The sequence below is a fragment of the Plecotus auritus genome (assembly GCF_963455305.1).
Source record: "Plecotus auritus genome assembly, chromosome: 9".
Taxonomy (NCBI): Eukaryota; Metazoa; Chordata; class Mammalia; order Chiroptera; family Vespertilionidae; genus Plecotus; species Plecotus auritus.
The window spans coordinates 43,712,016-43,736,455 of record NC_137783.1 but is presented as its reverse complement, the minus strand read 5'-3'; the positions used below and the strand labels follow the sequence as shown (position 1 = coordinate 43,736,455).

At 51.8% G+C, this 24,440-nt stretch overlaps 1 protein-coding gene across 1 annotated transcript in view; it reads right to left on the bottom strand.

The window, feature by feature from the left end:
• Positions 1-19,472, bottom strand: part of HK1 (hexokinase 1) — a 61,395-nt gene extending 41,923 nt beyond the window's left edge. The window contains exons 1-2 of the mRNA XM_080688006.1: positions 19,158-19,472; positions 179-341 (exon numbers count right to left, since the gene is read on the bottom strand). Of these exons, the coding sequence (XP_080544132.1) occupies positions 179-341; positions 19,158-19,220 (226 nt within the window). The 5' untranslated portion in view covers positions 19,221-19,472. The remainder of the gene's footprint in view (positions 1-178; positions 342-19,157) is intronic.
• Positions 19,473-24,440: the final 4,968 nt, after the last annotated feature.

Genomic DNA, 24,440 nt, shown 5'->3' with positions numbered 1-24,440 from the left:
TTGGATGGATGGATTGATAATGTATGGAGGGAAGATGGATGGGTGGATGGATGAACAGACAGATGGATGAAATGGTAAATGAATGAATGAGTAAATGAACGAACAAATAAATGAAAGTTGGAAGGATGTTTCACAGAGCATTCAGCTCTTGGAGCCAATCTCTGGATGAGAGACTCACCTGAACCATCAGGAATGGACCTTACGAACGTTGGCAACATCTTGACTGTGGCTGTCGGATTAAAATCCCGGGAAAGACCATGCTTCATCTCCTTCTTGAAACGAGTCATGATATCTATCAGAGTTTCATCGGAGAGCCGCATGGCATAGAGATACTTGTCAATCTGGGGGAAGGATGAGAAGGAAGGAGAGTAAGGCCAAGGCTGAGGAAGGTCATTTCAGTTCAGGTTTGACTGAGGGAGGACAGGGCAGGTGAGGTGCCCACCTGTCCAAATAATCCAGCTCCTACGGGCACTTGACCAACCAGGCTGGCACATCACAAGATGGAAAGTCATCAAATGCCATCAACCAGGTCACTCGGCGCATGCTTGCAAATGCTCTGAGCCCTAATTCCTCCCCTGTAAAATGAACCAAATATCTCCAAGGTCCCTTTCAAGCCTCAAATATTACATGGAAGCTGCCCTTTGACCACCCCCCACCCCAAAGACATATCAGAGGCACCTTAAACCTCCACACAACCCCTTCCCTCTAAGACAAGTGGCTGGCCCATCCTCATGTGAATGGAAGTGCTACAGAGGTTAGGAATGAGAGCTCCAGGGCCAGAAACCTGGAGTTCAAATCCCAGCCCCATCACTTAGCAGGTGTGTGAATTTCAGGTTCCTCAACTGAAAAAGTAAGACATTAAATAGGACCTAACTCACAGAATGTTGTAAGATCAAATGATATGGAAAAGCACTAAAGACACAGAAAGTGTTTGATAAATATCACCTATTATTACTAACACTAGTGGCCTAGTGCATGAAATTCGTGCATGGCGTGGGGCGGGGGGAGGTATCCCTCAGCCCAGCCTGCACCCTCTCCAATCTGGGACCCCTCGAAGGATGTCCTACTGCCGGTTTACAGGGATCAGTCCTAAACCGGCAGTCGGACATCCCTCTCGCAATCCGGGACTGCTGGCTCCTAACCGCTCACATGCCTGCCTGCCTAATTGCCCCTAACCACTCTGCTTGCCAGCCTGCATGCCCCCAACTGCCCCCCGCCGCTGGCCTGCTCGTCCCCAAATGCCCCCCCGCCAGCCTGATCACCCCCAACTGCCCTCCGTGCCAGCGTGCTCGCCCCCAACTGCCCCCCCTGCCGGCCTGCTTGCCCCCAACTGCCCCCCCCCGCTGGCCTGCTCACCCTCACCTGCCCTCCCCACTGGCCTGCTTGCCCCCAACTGCCCCCCTGCTGGCCTGCTCACCCCAAACCGCCCCCCCACTGTCCTGATCACCCCCAACTGACACCCACTGATGGCCTGCTTGCCCCCAACTGGCCCTCCTGCTGGTCTGCTCACCCCCAACTTCCCCCCCGCACCAGCCTGATCACCCCCAATGGCCCCTTCCCCCACCAGCCTGATCACCCACAACTGCCGTCCCATCCTGGCCTGATCACCCACAACTGCCCTCCCCTCTTGGCCTCTAACCACCTCTACCTCGGCCCCGCCACCATGGCTTTGTCCAGAAGAACATCCGGAAGGTCTCCTGGAAGGTCTCCCAGTCTAATTAGCATATTACCCTTTTATTAGTATAGATAAGACAATGGTGCTGACGGTTTCCTTGAGTGTGATTTCTAAGTAGGTAGAAACAGAGCCAAAGGGCTGGAATCCTTCAGAACCTGGGGCAGCAGGCCCAGAGCAGAGACCTTAACCCCACCAACTCCAGAAGATATAGAAACAGCCCCCCCCCCACCCCCGCCAGGCTCCCATGCCCGTGTACCAGGGCCTTCCAAGCTTCCAAGTCATTCAGTATATGTACTGACCCCACCTGCTCGTCCTCCTGGTTCCCCTGGTTCCTCAAGGTTCCCAGGCTCCTAACCTCAGGCTCCCTGGATTATCATTGGTTGTTCTTTCTTCACAGTCTCTTCCCATTTATTCTCTCAAAAAGCATTTACTGGACACATACTATGTGCCTGGCTCTGGGCTAGACACCTATCCTCATGGTGCCTGTCTGCGTGGAGTTCACCAGAAGTCATTTTGAGTCATTCATTTTTCTGCCACTCCTTGCTAACTACATGTGTGGATTACTGATTTCTGATTACCCATTCATCCACTGTAATAGTTTTCCATTTTCAATCCCTCAACCTTCCAATTAATCCTCTTATACCCTGCCACCTTCACCTTCTTAAACTGCAACACTGGTCAATGCATTCCCCTGCTCACAGCCTTGCAATGCCTCCCCACGTCCGAGGCACCTGTGCTCCGTAGGTGTGGCTCCGGGCTCTATGAACTCCAGCCCCACTACCTCTGCCATTCCTGGTGGGTGCTGGGCTTTCCTACTAAAATGCCCTTCCTTCTCTTCCCAAATCTCACCTACTCTTCCGCGTTCAGATCAAATGTCACCTCTGTGGATGCCTGCGTCCCTCAGGCTAGAGATAACCCCTCCCTCAGCACTGACGTCTGCCCAAGCTCTAGCCTGGATCACAGCTCTCTGCATGTATCACCTCAACAGTGTCTACTCCGGTCACCTCGACATCCCAGGGCCTGGCAGGCAGCCTTGCACACAGAAGGCTCCTGATGCACAGAGAGACGGATTTATGACCCAGTGAGGCTGAAAAGACCTTGATCTGATTTGCTTCTGAGAATGGCATCTCACGCTCACTTTTCAGGGTGACTGGAAATGTCCTGATCCAAGGACTCAGAGTCTCTAGTCCTAGGTCACCTCTACATATTTTGCTCCTGGGCAACCTTCTTGCTTTGGTCTCTACGCCCGTGCTCTCCCAGGCCCTGCCTGCTCCTGCCTCACTGACAATCAAGGCATTGGCCAAAATCCCCCAGGGTCCTCTGCGGCCAGAGACAATCCTGCCACCACCGCCAATCTCTTCTACCACACCCCCACCTTTCCTTTCCCCTTCGTGACAAAGCATTGCAAAGAAGGGCAATCAGAAACCACCCGAGAGCTGAGCTAGAAATTACCAGGACCACAGCCCTACGAAGAGACATGCTCTGTTCTGCCCCCAATGTTAGCAGCACTGGATCAGCAGTCCTTGCCACATGGCAGCCACAGGAGCACATGGGGGTCTACTGAGTGCAAGCCAGAGAAGGCTTCGGGAAGGGTGATGGCAGGGTGCACCCAGGCACAGCAAGAGCATGTGGGAAGGCCGAAGGCAAGGGAGGGTGGTTTGTGCAATGAACAGAAATAAATTCCATGTGGATCAAGCACACAGTGTAAGTGGGGCAACTGGAAAGAGCTAAATCATGCAGGGCTGCATAAGCCACATAAACAAATTTAGATTAACCCCAAAGCACGGCAGCCTTGGAGTGACTCAAATGAGTATCCGCCAATGAGATCTGTGTTCAGAATAGATCAAGCTGTGTAAAAGGGTGAGCAGGAGCAAGTCCGTGCAAGAATAGTCACATGGCCACTCTAGCATTTTGGGCATGCTTCACCTGCCGCACCCCTCACCTCACAATATGATGATCTATATATTGACTTGTCCATCTCATCTGATAACCTGTGAGTCTCCCAGGGAAAGAAAACCTCAAACAGACCTTTGGAACTCACCCATTGCCTCGTACAAAATAGGAATTCAATTAATATCGGATGTTGGAATAATACTCTATCATTATATTGTGGTTTACAGATGATTTCACATCTAGTATGTCATTCAACCTTCAAAAGGACCCTGTCAGCGAGACTTGTACCCTCTTTTTGGCCTCCTTTCCCACATCTCTTTGGAAATGAGATCCACTTCACTGCCGCAGAAACTGAGGCTCCAAGAAGCTAAGTGACGAGTTCAAAGCACACGGCCGGAAGTCAGGTCTCATACCTGCAAGTCTAATGCTGTCTTTAACAATCATGCCCGTCCCCGAGGGAAGGCCTGTCCCCTACTCTGTGGAGGGTAGGCCCAAGTAAAGCTTCTGAGGTTTTCCAGCTGGAGAGAGAGAAGCTTCTAGAAAACTCCATCCTGCCTCCTAGCTCTAGGTGCAGCTCAGCACAAGAACACTGATCTGAGAATCCTGACCAAGGATTTGGCTTGTTGGGGTTTGGCTTGTAGGACAGCCAAGCCAAACCCCAACAGAGCCTAGAAGCTCAAATCAGAAAGCAGGCTGGGAACAGAGGAAACCTGCCCCCTCTGGTTCAGGTTCATGGAGCATCATGTGGTACAACCCCTCTCCAAGGAGATGTGGGAAATGAGGCCAAAAAGGGTACAAGTTGGGGCAGAGCTGGCACTGAACTTGAGGCCTCCTGGGTGTCATGTGAATGAGGATAAGCCGAGGGGAGCCCTTTCCATGGGAGCTCAGGCGGGGCCTCCAAACAGTGGAGACCCTGGGGCTGGGGCTGGCCAGGTACCCACCACCCTGTGCACTCACCGCACAAGGGGCCTCTTTCCCCTCATGCAGACCAACTGTGGGCTGCCGCTGGCTGGGCTGCCTCTGGCTGGGCGGCTGCTGTCCACCTGGGATGGGGACTGGGGATGGGTGGTGGTGGAAGGAGGTAGGAGAGAAGGGTGTCAGGGAAGCTACCCCTGCCCATCTTCTCCAGATCTCGGTGAGGCTGTCTCTGCAGGAAACCCCGTAACAGAACTGCTATTTCTTTTTACAGAGGGTGGGGCCCGAAGCCCAGGAGGGGTGAGATGGCAGAGGGTACAGACCTGGAAAAGGACTTCTGGTCTTGGGGACGTTTGGCAAAGCCTGTGGCCCTTTCAACTTTTCTACTTCTGTCCCCTCTCCACCGCATCTGCAGGTCTCTTCCCCTCCTCCCTCTCACACTTCCACCTCCACAGCCCTTCCTCTCCGCTCAGGACTCGCCCTTCACTGCTCTGGCAAGCACTGTGCCCCAACCATGCCTCCTGTGCCTCCACCCCCCGCCCTACATTTTGGTGACCAGAGGGCACAGCACCCCTTCTAGCGGCTTCAAGCAGCAAGCCCAGTCTTGGGGACATCTGTAATAGGATGGAGACTCCCAGGCGTCCGGGCCCCCGGGTGCCCACCCTGGCACACAAGCACGCAGGACTCTGGTCAGGCTGGGAAGGAAATGGGAGGTTCCAGGACCCGACACCACAAGCCCAGCCAAGTCCTGCAGACTCTCAGTGGAGACTGACGAGGACCCTGGGGCAGCCTCCAGAGCACCTTTCACCCGAAGGGACAAACCCTTCTCCTGAGGGCGAGAGCCAGGTCGGCTGCACAGGGTGGACATTCTCGCCCAGACACTAAGCAAGTACTTGTCCTGGATTGTCCTTCCTGCAGACCAAGAGGGCCTGGAGCTCTCAGCAGCTCCAAAGGCAGCTCAGGAGACATCAGAATGGAGAACGTAGCCTCGTCGAGTGCCTGGCCCAGAACGGTCAACTAGTGAGCACACACAGTGGCCATGCACTGTGCTAAACGCCACCATTTCTGTGCTCGACCCCAGTGCCCCTCCTGCTCCCAACAGAACACGCACAAAATATCAATTCAAGACCGGACATGCCCAAGTGAACTGGCCAGTCGTGGCAGGAGGTGTGACCACTGGTGACCCAGGCATTTTGACCTTCTGTGGAGGGGGTGCATGGAAAATTTTCACTCCCTCTCTCGTCCTCTCCCGTGAGGATCAGGATTGACAGAGATCGCCCTAGCCAGTTTAGCTCAGTGGATAGAGCATCAACCCATGGACTGAAGGGTCACGGGTTCAATTCCAGGCAAGGGCACGTGCCTTAGTTGCAGGCTCAATCTCAGCTCCCATTGGGGCATGTGCAGGAGGCAGCCAGTCGATGTGTCTCTCACATCAAAGTTTCTCTCTCTGTCTCTCCCCCTCCCTTCCACTCTATCTAAAAATCAATTGAAAAATATCCTCAGGGGAGGAGTAACAAAAAGAATGAGGCAGAGCAACAGGTGGGCCTGAAGGTGCTGGGTGCATGCTTTCAGAAAACTTTCAAAAAAGGAAATGGGGGGGGGGGGGCGGGGGCTGGCAGTGAAGGGCTGAGGGCTCTTGCTTAAGGGCAGGGCAGTGATTTCAACATCGGATTCACTTCTCTTTCCTAGACTGACTCAGGAGAAACAGGTCCCAGGTGATTCATGTTATTTTAATAATAGCTCACATTTGCAGAGGGCTTTTTCCCTTTTACACAGGACTGCTCATACATTAGCCCATGTGCATGTCATAATCAGAGATGAGATAAGCTCAGAGATGCCAGGTGCTGGGGATGAAGCAGGTGCTTAATATGTTAGTTCCCTGTCTCCCAGCACAACGATCCAATAAAGCAGGAAGGAAAGATATCTACATTTAACAGCAAAGAAAATTGAGACCCATGATTCACAAAGAGTCACACAGTTTGTAATTGGCATCTGGGTCTACATTCGTCTTCTAACCCCTCATTTTGGGCTTCTCCTTAACACTTCCATTCTTTCTCATGTGGCGGGGAGAATATGAAGCTATGGACCAAGAGTTCAAATGGCAGTTCAAACCCAAGATCTGCCATTTATTAGCTCCTGCGACTTTGGACAAGTTACATAACCGCTCTGAGTTTGGCATTCTTCACTTTTAAAATGAGGATAATAATACTTTCACCCCAGACAGCTTCTGGGAGAACTTTTAAAATAAGCATCAAACATCACTTCCTGCCCTCCCATCTAAATGACCAGAAGGGAGGACATCTCCCTGCCACTCCTAGCTAACAGACATGAGCCCGTGTCCCAACTCCGTGCACCTGAATACCTAGAAAAATGCACTGGTCGCCAAATGTTATCGGTCCACTTTGTAGAAGAGAAAACTAAAGGTAGGTGGCACTTCACCAGAAACCACAGCAAAAGAAAGATTCTGGCAAAATTCCTCTGAAACATTTGCAATGCTTTATTGATTTTTTAAAACAACTAACAGTAAGTTACAGTAAGAATAGCAACACCCATTTATTATTAGAAGATATTCAAGCAACACCTAAATGCATACAAGTGAAAAGCGGGAGTTCTTCCCCCAACCGTCCCAGGGATAACAGCTTTATGTTTTAGGTTGGTGTTCCTACCTAAACAAACACTCATACATACAGAGCTTGGTTTATTTCATTTTACAAAAACGGAATCATAAGCATTTTTTTCTTTTGACACCTTAACTCCACCTCCCTGTTTCCTCTGGGAACTGCCTCTCGGGACCCTGCCTGCTTCAGTGATGGGGCCCGGACCAGGCGATGGAGACACGTGCGTCTGACTCTGGCTTTGCCATCCCGGGGGCATCCCAGGCTTTCCATCCACCATGGAGGCGTGTCTGTGACTCTGATCGACAAAGGTCTCTCTACTTTGCACGCACCTTCACATGGTGGGCCTTAAAAACTATCCTGTCCAGAAAAGTAGGGCAGATGTCCTCACTTGCGACGCCCCAGGGAAAAAACGGGGGCCAGAGAGATTCTCCAGTTGGCCAAGGTGACTCATAAGAGAAGCAGAGAGGACACGGGTTCCCCAGTCCCTGGCCCTGGCTCAGCGCAGGAAGAACCCCGGCCGAGGGCTTTCAGGAGCAAGGAGATATGGGAATGCCGGTGGCATAAATGCCACCGCTCCGTCCACTCCAGAGCAGCACAGCTTCCCTGCCCTGCAGACAGCACGCCACTGCAATGTGTGTTTTAGGAAGCCTCCTTCACCCACGCCAGCTACAAATTATCTGTTCTGATCATTTCCCCTTTCACACAATCCCGGGAAGGAAGTTCAAAAGCCATAGAGTCCCAAGGTCCTGGCCCAGTGAGACCCTCTGCTGGGGCATGTGCCGCCCGGCACGGTCCCACCCCTTTTCCTGCCTACCCATGGCTACCTGGCTGCCCAGCCCCACCTCACAGCTGTGGGTGGTGGCAGAGGAACCCAAGTTTCTGTACCGCTCTTAGCAGCTGGTCACAAGGGGGAAGTTGGCCATAAGAGAGATGCTTTGCTCTTGTAGGTTCCCTACAGGAACCAGGTACCCCCAGCTCACTGCTGCCCTCCCTCACGCAGCCCCGGGCCCTGACAGTGGCTCTTTACTCGCGGGTCCACTGTCCAATGATTGCTGGACCTGTACAAGGCCTCTCCTCGCCCCACTCCTGTCTCCCAAAGCCCATCTCCAAACTCACCCCCTCCTCGGGAGGGCATGCCATGATCCGCCCTGCCCAACACCGGCCGCTCCCCTCCTCCTCCGCTCCCCTCCTCCGCATCCCCTCCTCCACATCCCCTCCTCCGCTCCCCTCCTCCGCATCCCCTCCCCGCATCCCCTCCTCCGCATCCCCTCCTCCTCCGCATCCCCTCCTCCTCCGCATCCCCTCCTCCGCATCCCCTCGCTGTTGGTGTCGCTGTGTAGGAATTTATCTGCCCTGGTGGACTCGTCGCAGAGTGAGAGGCTTTCCTGGGCAGGGCAGCAACACACGCATGGTCTGTGCCTCCAGCTAGATCCTGAGTGCAGGGGTGCGGGGGCCATGCCTTCCAGGCCCTTTGTGTTCCCCCAAACCCCTCGGTGTGGCTTCCCGGCTGGGCAGGGCGGCTGTTCTGCTGGGCGGGAAGGCCCTGGTGACGCCTCGCCCGGCAGTCTCAGAAGGTTTATGGTTTGCTGCTCAGTTAAGGCAGAGGCTCCGCTTTTCTGAACGGCCAGCCCTTCTCCAGCACTGGCCCTCACTTTGGCCTCGTGGTGACCTGTGTGGGGCCAACGGCCTCTCCCTGAGGCTCAGTGTTCCAGGCAGTCTCTAACCCACCCCCTTCCTCTCACAACATCTGCATCTCGAGGCCGAGGCCCTGAGGGACACAGAGCCCCATGAGGATTCGCAGCCGGCTGGTCAAGCCTCCCAGAGCCTGCCGAATACCTGAGAGTCGCCGGAGGAAATGTGTTTGGGAAAATGGGTGGGAGCATCACCAAACAAGAGGGTCCCTCCCACATGCTGAATGAACCATGTGCGGGGCGGCTCCCTCTCCCAGGCTCTTTGTCAAGGTCCACACACAGCTCTCGGTGCCTTCTCTTTCACTGTATTTATGCTTTTGAACTGTTAGTTCTGTTTCACTATGAAGCACCAGGGACTGCTCGCACCTCACTCCTTTTTACTCTCAAAAAGCCAGGAGGAATAACCTCCAGAAACTGAGGTTCCAGGAACCAAGATGAAACAGTAAGCTTAAAGGGCCCATGCTGGGCACCTCGACCTGCCCATTCAATCTGCACACTTGCAGGGTGGGAGTGACTGACCCATTTCACAGCAGGAGCCTGAGGCCGCACAGTCCAGCGAAAGGTCCTGAGCACCCAGCAACCAGGGCGGCTCCAGCTTAAGACTCCACGCTCAATGCTCCTTCCCTTATCCCAGATTCATCTTGCCAGGAGGGCCATGAGAGGCCTCGTGGTCATGCCCAAGGTCCTCTCAGTGACCCTGACCTTGGCACCCACTAATAAGTGTTTCCTGGCTGGGGAGAGAGACAGAGCTATTGCCCAGGATAATACCTAAGCTGTCATACTGACCTGGCTAAAAATACAGGAGGCACCCGGCCCCTCAAGGGGAACAGAACAGCCCTGGAATGTGGCGCTGCAAGAACAACAGGCTTCATTCTGAGCCTGGATGGCTTGGCCCCGGGCCAGCCTCCAGGCTCACAGTTCCCAGTGTCCCAGGGACCTCCAGACAAAAGGGAAGGAGGATCTGAAGTGCAGACAGCTTTCCTTTCACTAGGACACAACCAGACCTCACACCGTAAGGTGCCAATACTACAGGGTGGGAGCAGACCTGGCTTCCTCCAGCTACGCTGTCTCCCTCTCTAACCTTGAGCACGTCCATCCAGCTCTGTTTCCCCATCAGTAAACAGCAACAATGAAAACTGCCCTTTTGCCCTCACCTACGCACAGGAGCTCCATGACACTGGATTCCTAAGAATGCAGGCTTTCCAGAAACCCGCGGTGGCTGAGGCAGATCTGTACCCAGGATCACTGCCCCACTCGGGACCCTGCTGCCTCCCCTCTGTGACCCGAAAGCTTCACTCCCCGCCCCCACCTACGCCTCTCAAGGGGCCTACAGGTGCGCTCTGAGCGAAGCACCACGGTAACATCAGCATTTGCAAAGTTCTGTACACTGTCCAAGCGTTTCTACATCCCTTCTCTAATTTGATAACCGAGCAGATAGTAAGGCAGGACTCGTTTACCCCATCCGACAGGTAAGTAAACTGAGGCACAGAGAGCTTGATGCCCCCGGAACAACGCTGCTCCAGCTGGAGGGGTCCTTTAGAGGTGATGGATTCCAGCCTCCAGGTCTTACAGAAGCGGAAACAGAGGCCCAAAGCCCCCAGGAACCCACTGCTTTAAATGAGAGTGCTTCTGTCCAAACTTCTGAGCCACAGCAGAGCATGTCTAGCAGAGCACTGTCCAACGGGGATATAAGGCAAGCCACATGTGTGATTTTAAACGCTCTAGTACCCACATTTTTTTAATGTGAAATTAATTTTAATAATATTTTATTTAACCCAATATCCAAAGTATTATTGCCATGTGTAATCAATATTTTAAAAGTTATTGAGCTACTTTATCTTTTTGTCATACCAAGTCTTCAGAATCCTGTGTGTATTTTATGTTTAACAGCACACCTCAAACCAGACTCGCCACATTTCAAGTGCTGGGTAGCCACACGTGGCTGGTAGCTACTGTTCTGGACAGCACCACGCTCATTCCAGTCACATCATCATCACGGCAGCCTTGGGGGATGGCTTCTCTGGCAGACCACCACAATGCACCTCTTGGACGTCTCAAGCCTTCAACAGTCCTAGTTCTGCATGCATGGCAAGCGCTACCCACTAGTGTCAGAGTGGCCTGCATCCCAACCCAGCCCTATTGTGTTCTGTTCATCAAGATCATGGCAATTCCACTTCCTGAAGCTTGCCTGCCGCACATGTCAGGTGCAGGAAGAGCCCAGGCCGGTGTGGCTCAGTTGGTTGGGCATTGCCCTGTGCACCAAAAGGTTGAAATTCCTGGTCAGGGTACATGCCCAGGTTGTAGGCTCGATCCCTGGTAGGGGAGGCAGCCGATCGATGCTCTGCTCTCACATCAATGTTTCTCTCTCTGTCTCTAAAAATCAATTTTTTTAAATCTTAAAAAAATAAGATGCAGGAAGAAATACATACATACAAGCTTGCTGTAAGGACTCAACTAAATAAAGCATGTGAAAATATTTTGCAAATGGAGCAGAACTCTGCAAAGGTGAGATGGTGCCTTCATTACAAGGGTGGCCTGGTTATCCTACTCCACTCACCCCATCCACCGGGGAAGGTCCTGGAAGGCACCAGCGGACATCAGAGAAATAAATCAGATTGAATAAAGGCTGCAAGCAAACCCCCTACAGGTGTCAATCTGCACATCCAGGCAGAGCTGGGAGGGAATGCTGGGGAGTGGCATACAGAGAGCCTAGGGGGTCTTCTTGCAGGTTAGGCAGTGCCCTCCCTGGAGGTCCTCTTTCAAAAGCAAACAAGAATGGGGGGTGGGGGACAAATTGAAAGGGAAAGGGGAAAATTTGAAAACCAGGAAAAATCCCTAACATTTCACTGTAAGTGACTGTATTGGGCCAATTTCCTTCCCAAGCAGAGGGAGCTGGTCAACACTGAGGAGCTGAGTGGTGGAGGGGGGGTTGGCAGCCACCAGCCAGTGTGCTGGTCTAGGGGAGGTTGGGGAGCAAGGAGAGATGGCAGTCAGGGCCCCTGGAGGGTCTGCCCCTCCCCCGAGCTCTTTCTCTTCTTAGAGCTGTTTCCCTAGCCAGCAAAATGACAGAACGGGGTTCTGAGCCAGGGGGCCTGGTGGTGTTCCTGTCACGACCACTCATGAGCTGTGTGGTCAAGTTGACAAGTCACTTCACCACGTGGGGGCCTCCACGTCCCCATTTCTAAATGGAGAGGATGTCCTTCCTTCCATTGCTATGCATATACCCAAGAAAAATGAAAGCATATATCCACGCAGAAAAAATGTGTACACAAATAATTGTTCACAGCCCCAAAGTAGAAGCAAGGTCCATCAACTGACAAATGCATAAGCAAAATGTGGCATACTGATACAATATTATTCAGCAATAAAAAAGAATGTGTAATGATACTTGCTACAGCATGGATGAACCTTGAAAACATGCTTAGGGAAAGGAGCCAGATACAAAGGCCACGTATTGTATGATTCCATTTATGTGAAATGTCCAGAAGAAGCAAATCCATTTTTTAAAAAAAGTACATCCGTAGATGCCAGGGGCTGGATGGAGGGAGGAACGGGGAGTGACTGCTTAATGGATATGGGTTTCTTTGGGGGGTGATGAAAATCTTCTGGAATTAGATGGTGGTGATGGTTGCACAATCTTGTGACTGTACTAGAAACCACTGAATTGTACACTTTAAAATGGCCAATTTTATGGTATGTGAATTCTATCTCGATTAAAAAATAAAAGCAGGGACTGCCATCTGACTTGGGTCCGAATGCTGGCTAGCTTTTCTGTGTAGGATCTGAGTCCTCAGCCAAAAGTGGAGATTATAATAGTGCCCACCTCACAGGGGCGCTGTGGGAATGTAATGCCTTTAGCATCAACCTGGCAGTCAATGTGACAGGCATTAGGTTGGTTTCGATTAGTATTATTATATTAATGGTTAAATAAGGCCCATTATAGGGAAAAAACAGACCCCAGGAGGCATTCAGTGCGCTCATCCCTCTGAGGTACCCTCCAGGTCTCGGCGTCTGCTCTGCGAGCCTGTAATGAAGCCTGTGATCAGATGAACGTGATCCGACATTTTCTGCCTCATGCAGAAGCAGGCCTCTCCCTCAGCTTCTGTTTGCAAAGGGCTGAGCCACAGACTCCACATTTCAGTTTCCCCGGCTGCAGGGGCACCGCCACCCTCTCCTTTTACGGAAGACAGTCTGGGAGAGGCTGCTGGCTTGAGTTTTCTCTAACAGAGCTGGGCACGCGTAAGGGACTGATAAGCCAGCCAGCCCTGCCCGGCTTGGATCCACCCAGGAAGAGAGAGGGTGTGTGGCCAAATGCCCACGTGTGTGTTTTAATTCCCAGAAAAGTTTAACCGATTCATGCCAGATCACAAGGGGCCACAGGGAGTCCTCATAAGCCTTCATCTACCCCCTCCTCGGTTCAGTGCAAACATTTCAGTAGCAAACCATTCAGTCAATGGGGCTGGCACTGCTCACAATGAGCGCTGTCAACTTCATTCAGCAATACTTTGCAAGGAGGGCTCTGCTTCTTGATAAGATGAACTAAGAAAGGGCTAATTTTAAACCAAGCTTGAGTGCTATATTGTGAATGGTAATAACTGACACGAAGCAGCGTCTTAAAAAAAAATAAAAGCAGTCTTTAAAAATGATCAAACATCTTTAAAGGTGTGACTGTACCAAGGGTTTGTGTGGAGCAATAGGAACCCTACAAAGTCCTGACAGCAGTGTGACCATGGAGGATGGCAACTTGGCAAAACCTTGAAAATGAGAAAATGCACACACTCCTCCACCTACCAATTCCAACCCGAGACTCAGCCTAGAGCCTAAAGACACTTGCACGTGTACTGCAGATGTGCATGACACTGTAACTCGAAAATTTAAAAACCCCAAAGCCCATCAGAAGAATAGATACACTAATTTCGGTGTAGTCACACAATGTAAGAGCACACAGCAGCTTAAATCGATGAAATAGAGCTACATGGAAAAAATCCCAAATATAGATTGTTGAGCTAACAAAAGCAAGCTGCAGAAGGATACATACAGTACAGCACCCTTTACAAAAGGTTAAAATCACATAAAGTAACACTACATACTGCATATAGATACATGGTATATGATAAAAGTATAAAATCATGCATGGAAATGATAAACACCAAATTCAGGAGCGAGGTCACTTCTAGATGGAGAAATGAATAGGACTGACAATGGGGACAGAAAGGACTTCAGTTGTGCCTGTAACATAGTAATTGTGTTTTATTTCTCAAATGAGGAGCAGATACACGGGTGTCTGTTATGTCAACTTCAGTATTTTTTTATGCACCTCAACTGTTAAATAATGTAAAATTAACTCATGTGTACACACATTAATACACATTCCAAAGTAAATCATTAAAATCAACAAAGGTGTGTTTTTCTGGAGGAAAGAAGCAGAGGGAGCAAGAATAGCCCCCTGAATCCCATTCCAGATTTTCTTAAGGCCTTGAGAAAGTCTTATCTCCTCTGGAGCTCCACTCCCCGTTTCTAAATGGGGGATAAAATCTCTGCCTTCTGTCTGCTGCACATCAGGGAGCTAGGTAGATGCCCTGAGGAGCTGTGAGGGGGAGGGGGCTGCCTTGCGACACACCAGGTCAATGCCTCAGGTCCTGACATATAGACATACACACACGCACACACATAAGTGGTATCTGATAAGACACCCATGGAGTGTTTCGGGATGCTCAAACCATTAAAAATAGAGAAAGAAAAACTACAATTTGGTAACTAATCATTTGACTCTCCTTTACAAAGTTTCTAAATATAGTATTTTCTTTTGTACATCTACAGCCTGGCTTTAAGCAATTCCTAAGCTGGTGATTTCCCACCCAAGATCTGGCCACTGGCTCCTATCTGCTCTCCTGGCATTCTATGCTTTGCACTCACCATAAGACAGCAAATAATTATTTTTTAAAATATATTTTATTGATTTTTTTACAGAGAGGAAGGGAGAGGGATAGAGAGCTAGAAACATCGATGAGAAAGAAACATCGATTAGCTCCCTCCTGCACACTCCCTACCGGGTATGTGCCTGCAACCAAGGTACATGCCCTTGACTGAATCGAACCTGGGACCCTTGGAGTCTGCAGGCCGACGCTCTATCCACTGAGCCAAACCGGTTAGGGCAGCAAATAATTGTTGATACTCCATGAGAATAGCGACCATTCGACCAGGTTCATAGCTGTCCCCAGCCTAGCACAGTTCTCTGCACATGATAAAAGACACATTTTCTGAAGAAACCACTGAATTCCCACCATCAGATTTGATTGTAAAGGTCCTCAAATCAATGAGCAGGTGCCAGCAGCCCGCTACGACTGCTTCCTGGACGCAGAGGTGTATGGCTGCCTCCTCAGCCAGCCTCTCCCCAGGGCCTCCTCAGGCATGCTCAGAGCCCACTCCAGCGGCTAATTCTGTCAGGTAGGAATCCCTGACGGCAGACACACAGGGAGTCGGGACTAGTCGTGCCAAACCAGTCCTTTTAGGAGAAAGCTGCCCAGGCCTTCTCCAGCGAACAGCAGGAGTGTGGGAGGACAGCACAGCTTGGCCAGATGTGCAAGTCCCTCATCTCTACCCACTTTCCAAGTTTATTCCCTCATGACAGTCCCAAATTACCAAACCAAATGAAGTGCCGGGGCTTCTTCTCTTGGAGAAGAACTCCTAGGCACATCCAAGGTATAGAGGACAGGGACTGCGCACTGAATGTTCACCAAGGAGTGAGAGGCCCTTCCTGGATATTTGTATAACGCCAACCCAAAAGGTGCATGAGACATTTTTCATCGTTTTCTAACGCTCATCCCTCTCACCCCTGAACAATACGGGGCATTTTTTTAATGCTTGCTTTTGCAGCTGGGACACATGGGCTTCTGAGGAAATAGCCCTTTAACGGCTAAGCACACTCTCCCCCACCTTCCTTGGCCAAGCACTCTGAAGACTCCTGGGTTCTGGCCTTTGGGACAAGTCACGCTGGCAAATGGGGATTACCTAGGGTCAGGGGGATCCCTCCCAGAGAAAATCCACTGGCGTTTGCTCACCATTCTGACAACCCTGGAGAAAAGAAAGTCGTATTTCTTTAAAGGCCAAGTTCCTGACCTTGCTGGACTCCTCTTCCTTTCCCAAACAAACAGAGGACTATGAGATACTTCACCCTCCTGCAGGTTCCTAATGGCTAAACCGAGTGGGAGAAGCTGAGGAGATGAGAGGCATGTTAAAAGTTACTCAGAGCCCTGGCCGGCTTGGCTCAGTGGATAGAGCGTCAGTCTGCGGACCAAAAGGTCCCAGGTTCGATTCCGGCCAAGGGCACATGCCTGGGTTGCAGGCTTGATCCCCAGTGAGGGGCGTGCAGGAGGCAGCCGATCGATGATTCTCTATCATCATTGATGTTTCTATCTCTCTCTCCTTCTCCCTTCCTCTCTGAAATCAATAAAGAAATATATTTTTTTAAAAAAAGTTACTCGGAGGTCAAAGGACCCAGTCTCTAGCTGCAGATTAGCAGATGTCTGGGGTTCTGATGAATGGAATCTTTCACAAGCACACATGTGCCTCCTAAAAGCACTAGAACAGTGGTTCTCAACCTTTCTAATGTCGCGACCCACAGGTTGAGAATCGCTAGCAGGGTCGCCTAAGACCATCAGAAAACACAGATAGTTTACAATTCATAACAGTAGCAAAATTACAGTTATGAAGTAGCAACGAAAATAATTTTATGGTTGGGGGTCACTACAACATGAGGAACTGTATTAAAGAGTCGCAGCATTAGAAAGGTTGAGAACCACTGCACTAGAAGAGTGAAAGGAAATTAGGTTTTTTGCTTAGTTCTGCCTAATGCCAGGACACTCTTTGCACAGGGCTCTATTAATCAATAATATGCAGACACAGTCTGGAAAATGGGGCTCCATGCCAGGAAGCCAGACATTCGGCCTGTTTCAAGCCAGGACATATTTATGAAGTTGAATTACTGACATGTCTCAGAGAGAGAGAAATAATGCCCTTTTCATGATCACTTCTGTGTCCGGAGCAATCCCAGTAAACCTTCGCTGGTATCACCCCCACCTCCCCTCCACCTACACCTAGGCCAGAGGACAAGAAAATGGAAAAGGGTTAATAGCTGGTGCCAGTGCTAACTGTGGAGCCCCGAAGGCCACCTAGAGCTGAAGGGCTGAATCATCATGGCTGCCCACAACTGTTCTAAGTCCCCGTCAGGTCGTAGGTAAAGCCCCAGGGTGAGGCTTGGAGTCCTTCACCCTCACCCGGCTTTTCCTGCAGTCGGTGTAGGTAGGAAGGGCTGGCCTCTAATAAGCTGACGAGGCCATCAGAACAAGTGTGCTCAGGAGGCCCAAGCAGGCAGCTTCCCCGGTCCACACCCACGACGGCCCTGCCACTCAGCCCATAATGCAGGCCACGGTGACCGATCCCCTGGCAGGAATCCACACTCCCATCCTAGGAAGCAGCATAAGAAGCCATCGGTGCAAGAAGGCCATTTGTTTTGAAGACTCTCCTTGACCAATAATACTATCTGGTCAAAGCTTTGGCCTCAACACTGTCCTCCAGCAATGTTCTGAGGCCAGAGGAGGGCAGGGAGGGGATGTCCGAATCCCAATCTCAGAGAAGGAGGGATTTTAGGAGCAATTGATTCAGAAGTGTCATACTCAGATGTCTACCAGAGCCTGGGGGATAGCGGGGCCACAGTAGATGCTGTGTGCCTGATAAAACAGGTCCCACTGAGTGCAGTCCTGACTCAACCCAACTCAGCCCTGGAGACCACAATTGGTGGTGGTGGGTGTGGACGCTGTTGGCTTACAAGGTCGTGAGTCCCCACCCCAGTTGGTCTGCCTGCTGTCTTGAGCTACAGAGGGTACCACGTGCAGGGAGAGAGCAGTGAACTCTTCCAGGCCTTAAATTCCCACTGTGGAATCGAATATCACTTCAGAGTCACTGTCACAGCCATGAGGGATGGTGGCAGAGTCCAGGGATTGTGTCCTAACTGCCCCACTCTGATCCCCACTCAGCACGGATCTAGGATCCAAGCAGCATCCCCAAGACCTTTGTCTCAGCACCTCCCCTTCAGCTAATTTCTAAGAGAAGGCTGGTCAAGTTCCCTGTGAAGAAAGGCGGAGACCTGGGTCACACCCTGGCTCTGCCTCTAACTCACTGTGACCTTGATGAGGTCACCCTCATCAGGCCTGTTTCCTATTTGTGCCAGAGGAAGGGGTTGTCTTAGGTGGATAGAAAGAAACTGAACATCCTGTGGCTTGTAGAGCAGAAAATCCAGGCCTGTTGCTCATGCCTCTCACCTGTGGATAGCACTCCCCTTGTTTGAACTCTAAAGTGAGGCTGACTTTGCTTGTCCATCCCAGCTTTTCCTGGCAATAATGTCACCCATTCAGGGTGTGGGTGGGTCAGGAGGCTGTGCTAGGCCTGGCACTAATAAAATGAGCCTTTCCCTTTCTTAAGAACGTGGTGGCAAAGCTGGCAGAAGGGAGCAGCATAAGAAGCTCCCACCCTAGGAAGCAGCATCGTTGAGACCTGCCAGCAGACAGTATTTTATATGTCAAAGGCAGCAACACCTGGGAGATTCAACCATGTGCAAGTGCACACACGTCAAGCATACTTGTCAAAGTCTCCATCCAACTCAAAAGCCCAGTCTCTTATTTGTGCTCCCTGGACTGGCTGGAAATTACAGCTTTAAGAGAGCAGTCACGTAGAGGAATAAAAAATTCCATTCAGACATGCCAATCCAGTCCTGAGGCCTATGAGCAAAGTTTCCGGTGGCTTCCTCCGCGTTCCGGGAAGCCAGGCCGGTCACTGGGACCTCAGGTTAAGAAGCAGCGGCAACAGCTGGGAGAGCCGGGGTGACAGCTTCTGGGAGCACCCGATGCCCTCCGCCCCCTCCGCCGGGAACCCGAAATATGGGATGTCTGGCCTCCAGTCAGCACCCGGCCTGCTGTGCGCTCACTATCCCAGCATCTCTGTGATCACTCCTCCGCCCACGGCGCTCAGTCCCTTGCAAAACAGGCCACCTCCCCGCACAGCCCGTGGCTCCATCTGACATCCACAATCCGTTTCAAGGACACTGCAGCAAGCTGCCCAGTCACAGGGGTCTTCCCCTCCAAACCCCACCACCACCGAACACACACACACACACACACACACACACACACACACACACACAATCCCTGGGAGAATCAAAGGGCGAAGCATTTCCCCACCGCCTACAGCCCAGCCAACGCTGGGCCTGGGGAAGGCCGGGCGCCGGAGGATGGAGGCTGCGGCGGAAAGCGGATGCCGGAACGCACGGCCGCGGCCAGAGCGCGGGGCGACGGCGCGGGCGGGGCTCACCTTTTTGACTTGGTCATCCTTCAGCTCGGTGAAGTAATAGGCCAGGAGCTGCGCGGCAATCATGCTGGCGGTCGGGGGCGCGGGGAGTCAGGCGTGGGGCCAGGTCGGTCCTCCGCAGCCGGGGAGCAGTGGTCCTCGGGCTGCTGCTTGGCGGCTCCTCCTCCCACTCCCGCGGCTCCTCCCCCTCGGCCCGGGCGCGGCCGCGGCTCGCGCGCTCCCAGTCTCCGCGCTCCCGTCCCCGGGAGGGTGACAGCCGCCCGCAGTCCCACCTCCTCGGAGCCCATTGGCTGCTGTGCGCCTCTGCAGCGCCGCGCGCTGGCGTCCGGACCTGGGCGGGGGCGCGGGGGAGGGCACGGCTGCCACTCCCTCCTGCGCCGGAAAGGAGGGGGGCGACGCTGCGAAATCCCCCCCGGGCCGGCATCTCTCTGCACGTCCCCCACGTCGGGAGCGGAAGGCCCTTTCCGGCGCTCCCCGTCACGCGTGGTGGCACCGTGGCCGTGCGGGGCGGGGCGTGGGGGAGGCTCTGCCGGACGAGTGGCAGGAGAGGGCTTGCTGCGAGACGGGGCGGTCCCCTTCCTCGAAATTAGGGCTCGCCCCAGGAGTTCCGTGTCTGGGGAGACGCCGGTAGGGGGCTGGCAGAAGTAGGCGCTGAAAGCGCGCAGGGCCTTTGCCGGCGGAAGCTGGAGCCCCCGGCTTCGCCATCCTCGCACGCGGTCCCCGCGCCAGGCGGCCCTCGTGGCCCCAAGGGCCCTGCGCGGAGCTCTCCCCGCCCACACCTCCGGGTCCCCCGTCCCCACGCCCAGTGCATCACGCGGTACCACCCCGCCCGCCTGAGCCTCGGCGCCTCGGGCTAGCCCGACCTAATCTCCGGCTGCTGGGTGTGTATTGCTAACCCCAGATCGGCTGGCCTGAATCACCGCTTCTATCCCCGAGGGTACACGCCTGCTGGGCGGCACTTGGGCCGCAGGTCCCAGCCTGACCCCATCCTCCAGGCCTCCGCTTCCTCTTAGCCTCCCAGGCTCGTTCGGGAGGAGGGGCTCGGGGGAGGGGAGAGTTTAGGCTCCGCTCCTAGCTGCCACCTTTTTTACTTCCCCAGAGGAAGTTAGCCAGCTTCAAATGGGGGAGGGGAGATGCGGAATCTGGCGTTTATGCCGCTGCTAGGACTAATAGCCATCTTCCGATGCTTAGATTAATTCTTTCCGTGTGCCCGACGCCTTCAGGATCTTTGCTGCGCTAGGTCTTAGCGGCTAGGAGATGACATGTAATGAGCTCAAATATTACCCTGATTCAACAGATTAGAAATTTGAGACTCAGGGAGGCCATGTATCTTGTGGGACTTTATACAAGCGGGAAGTTGCAGATCCAGGATTAGACCTCGGGTCTGTTTTCAGACCGGTGCTCACCTTAATTTGCAGCCCTCCTGGCTGTACGTAGCTCTCTGCCTAAATAGGCCACAATCCTGGGACCAAGGCTGCACCATGTGGTGCCCCAAGATGGCTAGAGGTGACTAGATGGCATTCCCTACCTCTACCCCAGCCTTGGATCCTGAGGGCCCCTGGCCAAGCCTAGAAAAGGTAAAATGGAAATCGGGAGATGGCTTAGATCCAGGACAGCTCTCCTCAGGAACCTTAGGGGCCTGACCCCTGCCATCACCAGCTGAAGAGGGCCTCAGATGAGGCCCTTGAGGCCAGATCCTTCAGTCCAGAGCACTGCCCCCACCCCCTGGCCTTATGACTGTGACATCCTGAGTCACCTCTCTGAGCCTGCATCCTCATCCATAAAATGGAGATACTAATGCCCACCCTCCTCCTTGGTGGTCGTGGAATACCACAAATTAAACACCCACTTATATATGTTTAATAAATAGTAGGTATTATCATACGATTGACTGGGGAGCTGATGAGGTTTAAACCTCGGGCTTCTCACTTGAATTACCCCAGTCTAATCCCTGAGAGCACCTAGCAATTTTATATTTGTAATTCTGAATTATTTTCCAAAGAGGCACCCTGAAATTATTTAAGCTTTAAGTTCCATGAAACCTGGACTTACCCCTTGATAGTATCATTATAAACCAGGAAACGGGTTTTCTGGCATCCACCAAACACACTACCACCCTGGCCACTGTGTCTAAGTGGTTAGAGCATCGGCCTGCGCATTGAAGGGTCTTGGGTTTGATTCTGATCTAGGGCATGTACCTGGATTGCAGATTCGATCCCCAGGTGGAGGCAACCAATTCATATGTCTCTTTCACATCCATGTCTCTCTCTCTCTCCCTCCCTCCCTTCCATCCGCTCTCTCTATATAAAAGTATATTTTCAAATCTTTATAGAATGAAAGGAAAACCACACTAATCATTAAATACTCTTGAATTTTCTTTACTCCTCCCACAGATGAATTCACAAATATAAAAACTGATGTACATTTATATTCTGAAGTACAAATCTCCAATAGCCAAGTAGTCAGACATTTTGTGTGCAAAGTAGACATTGCATATTTACTTGCTATGGCAAGCGGAGTACAGGCTCAATGGAGAATCTTTCCCTCTCTAAAAATCAATGGAAAAAATATCCTCCCATGAAGATTAACAAAATAAAAGACCATCTTAAAAAAAAAAACAACCCACTACCTACATGGCCAGAGAGCAAAATTGGGTGACTGAGAACACTGAGTCCAGCAAATATGATTCTGCCAGACTTACAGGCTGGCTGCTCCTTGAGGACTGAGAACTGTGCTTTAACTGCTCTTGTGGACAAAAACAGGGTTCTATGGGAAGTAAGCTCACAGGGTGGTTGGATCATAAATTTCTAATAGGGCTGCTCATGGTGTGTAGTCCCCAGGCCTATAACTTCTTTAGTAAAATGTTTTAAGCCAGCCCTATCCATTATTCTTGTGTATCTAGGTTAACACACCTTTAAAACACCAGAAGTAATATCCCTCCAAAGAAGTATTAACCCTAATCTTTTTTTTAAAGATTTTTTTAAAAATATATTTTTATTGATATCAGAGAGGAATGGAGAGGGAGAGATAGAAACATCAATGATGAGAGAGAATCATTGATTGGCTGCCTCCTGCACACCCACTACTGGGGACTGAGCCCGCAACCCGGGCATGTGCCTTTGACCGGAATCAAACCCAGGACCTTTGAGTCCACAGGCCAATGCTCTCCAGGCGTCCTCAAACTACGGCCCACGGGCCACATGCGGCCCGCCGAGGACATTTATCTGGCCCACCGGGTGCCGCTGCCTGTCCTGCTTAGCAGCCAACTCGTCCCGGGCCCGCAGTACGCATAGGAATTTGTTCATAGTGGTTTTTTTTAAACTATAGTCCGGCCCTCCAACGGTCTGCGGGACAGTGAACTGGCCCCCTGTTTAAAAAGTATGAGGACCTCTGCGGGCTGAGCCAAACTGGCTAGGGCGAGAGCACGTAATCTTAACGATCTTTCAATCCACCCCCTTCCTTGCTTTTTCCAACCCCCTCCTTAATTTTAAGTGCATAAAGGAAGCTCAAAACCGCTTTCTCCAGGGGCATTTTAGACCTTGCTCCTGGCATATGTCATCAGTTTGGCTCAAATAAACTCTTATAAAAATTTTCTATGGGTTTGGACGTTCTTATGTAAACACGCTACTTCAAAACCTAGCTTAGATCCTGGCACTTAAAATGGAATGAGCCCAGTGATCCAGAACATGCATACCCTTTAACCCAGCTCCCTGCTCGCACCACCACAGTGCCCCCATTACAACTGAGTCACCTCTCTGAGCCTGCATCCTCTTAGTGGCCAAGCTACCCTGACAAGAAATGTTTGCAAACAGGGAGGCTGCCAGTGCTTTCTCTTCCCTGGTCTTTTTATTATTATTATTATTTATTTTTTATTGATTTCAAAGAGGAAAGGAGAAGGAGAGAAAGATAGAAACATCAATGATGAGAGAGAATCGTTGATTGGCTGTCTCTTGCATACCCCCACTGGGGATCAAGCCAGCAACCTGGGCATGTGCCCTGACCGGGAATTGAATTATAACCTCCTGAGCCACACCAGTCAGGCTCTTCCCTGGTCTTTGAGTGAGAAACTACTCAAGGTGACCCACTCCTCCCTACCACGCGAATGCAGCCAGGCCTCAAGGCCTATCAGTATTTCCCAATATTTCTAGGCCTGACCCACTGCCTCCTTCCAACCCCCACCCCCACCCCCCACTTCACCATCCTATACCAGAAATATTACAGGAGTCTTCTAGCTGCCTCCCTGATTCCTGGCTTCCCGCCATCCAAGTAATTCTGAGGTCCAGGCCCCATTTTTCCTGCTAAAAACCAGCCTAATCACATGGTAATCCTGCCCCAGGATGACACCTCCTTCCAGATGGAGCCACTTTAAACACCTCTGCCTGTGTCTGAGGCCTTCTGTAACCTGACTCCACTCTCCCCACTTATTTCTTCCTTCACCCTAGGTCATAGCAAAGCCACTTCCCGCTGTCCTCAGCCTCCAGCATGTCCATTCATTTGAGCCCCTGCTCACATTTCCTTGCTTGCCCTGCCTTCTCCACTCACGTCCATCTGATCAAATGCCTGCCCACCCACCCTCCCCATAAAGCCTTCCCGGACGGGACTACTCACCCCAGACCTAGCACCTCCACCGGGCAAACTCGGAGTCCATTCAGATCCAGACCAAGACTCTTCTTTACAGAAGCAGAACCTGAGACACAGCGGTGGGCCATCTTGCCCAGGGTCAGGTTGTGGTAGAATTTGGAGCTGGGACTCAAACCCAGTTCTGATGCCCAGCCAGTGCTCTGTCCATCCTTCCCACCACCTCACTGGAGCCTGGGCCTCAGATAAGTGACACTGAGTCATGACAAACTGCCTGAAGTCGTTGACTGTCTTCTTGGGGGCCAGCCTTATCTGCCCCAATCAGACATCTTCCTGAGGCAGATGTGTCCCCTCTGTCATGCTGCACTGTGTTCCCTCTGTCATGCCAGTTATCACCTCATGCATTTCTTTATTACTCTGTCTCTTCTTGCTGTCACATAGCTCTTAGACCCCCACTAAGCCCTCTTGCTGATTACTCTCTGGGCCCTTAGGAAGAGCAGCAAAGACCTCAACCACAAGAAGTCTCCTTCCAGAACTGTCTCCTTCCCTCACCCTCCAGGTGGCCTTCCCCTCTCCCTGGAGTCCCCTGGGTTTCTTTGTTCATTTACTGTGCTTCCTCTTGTACAAGTTAGAGGAGGGGGGCGGGGGCAGACCATGCTAGGCTGCACCCCGCAAAACCCACCTGCTGGTAAGAGACTATGAGCTGCA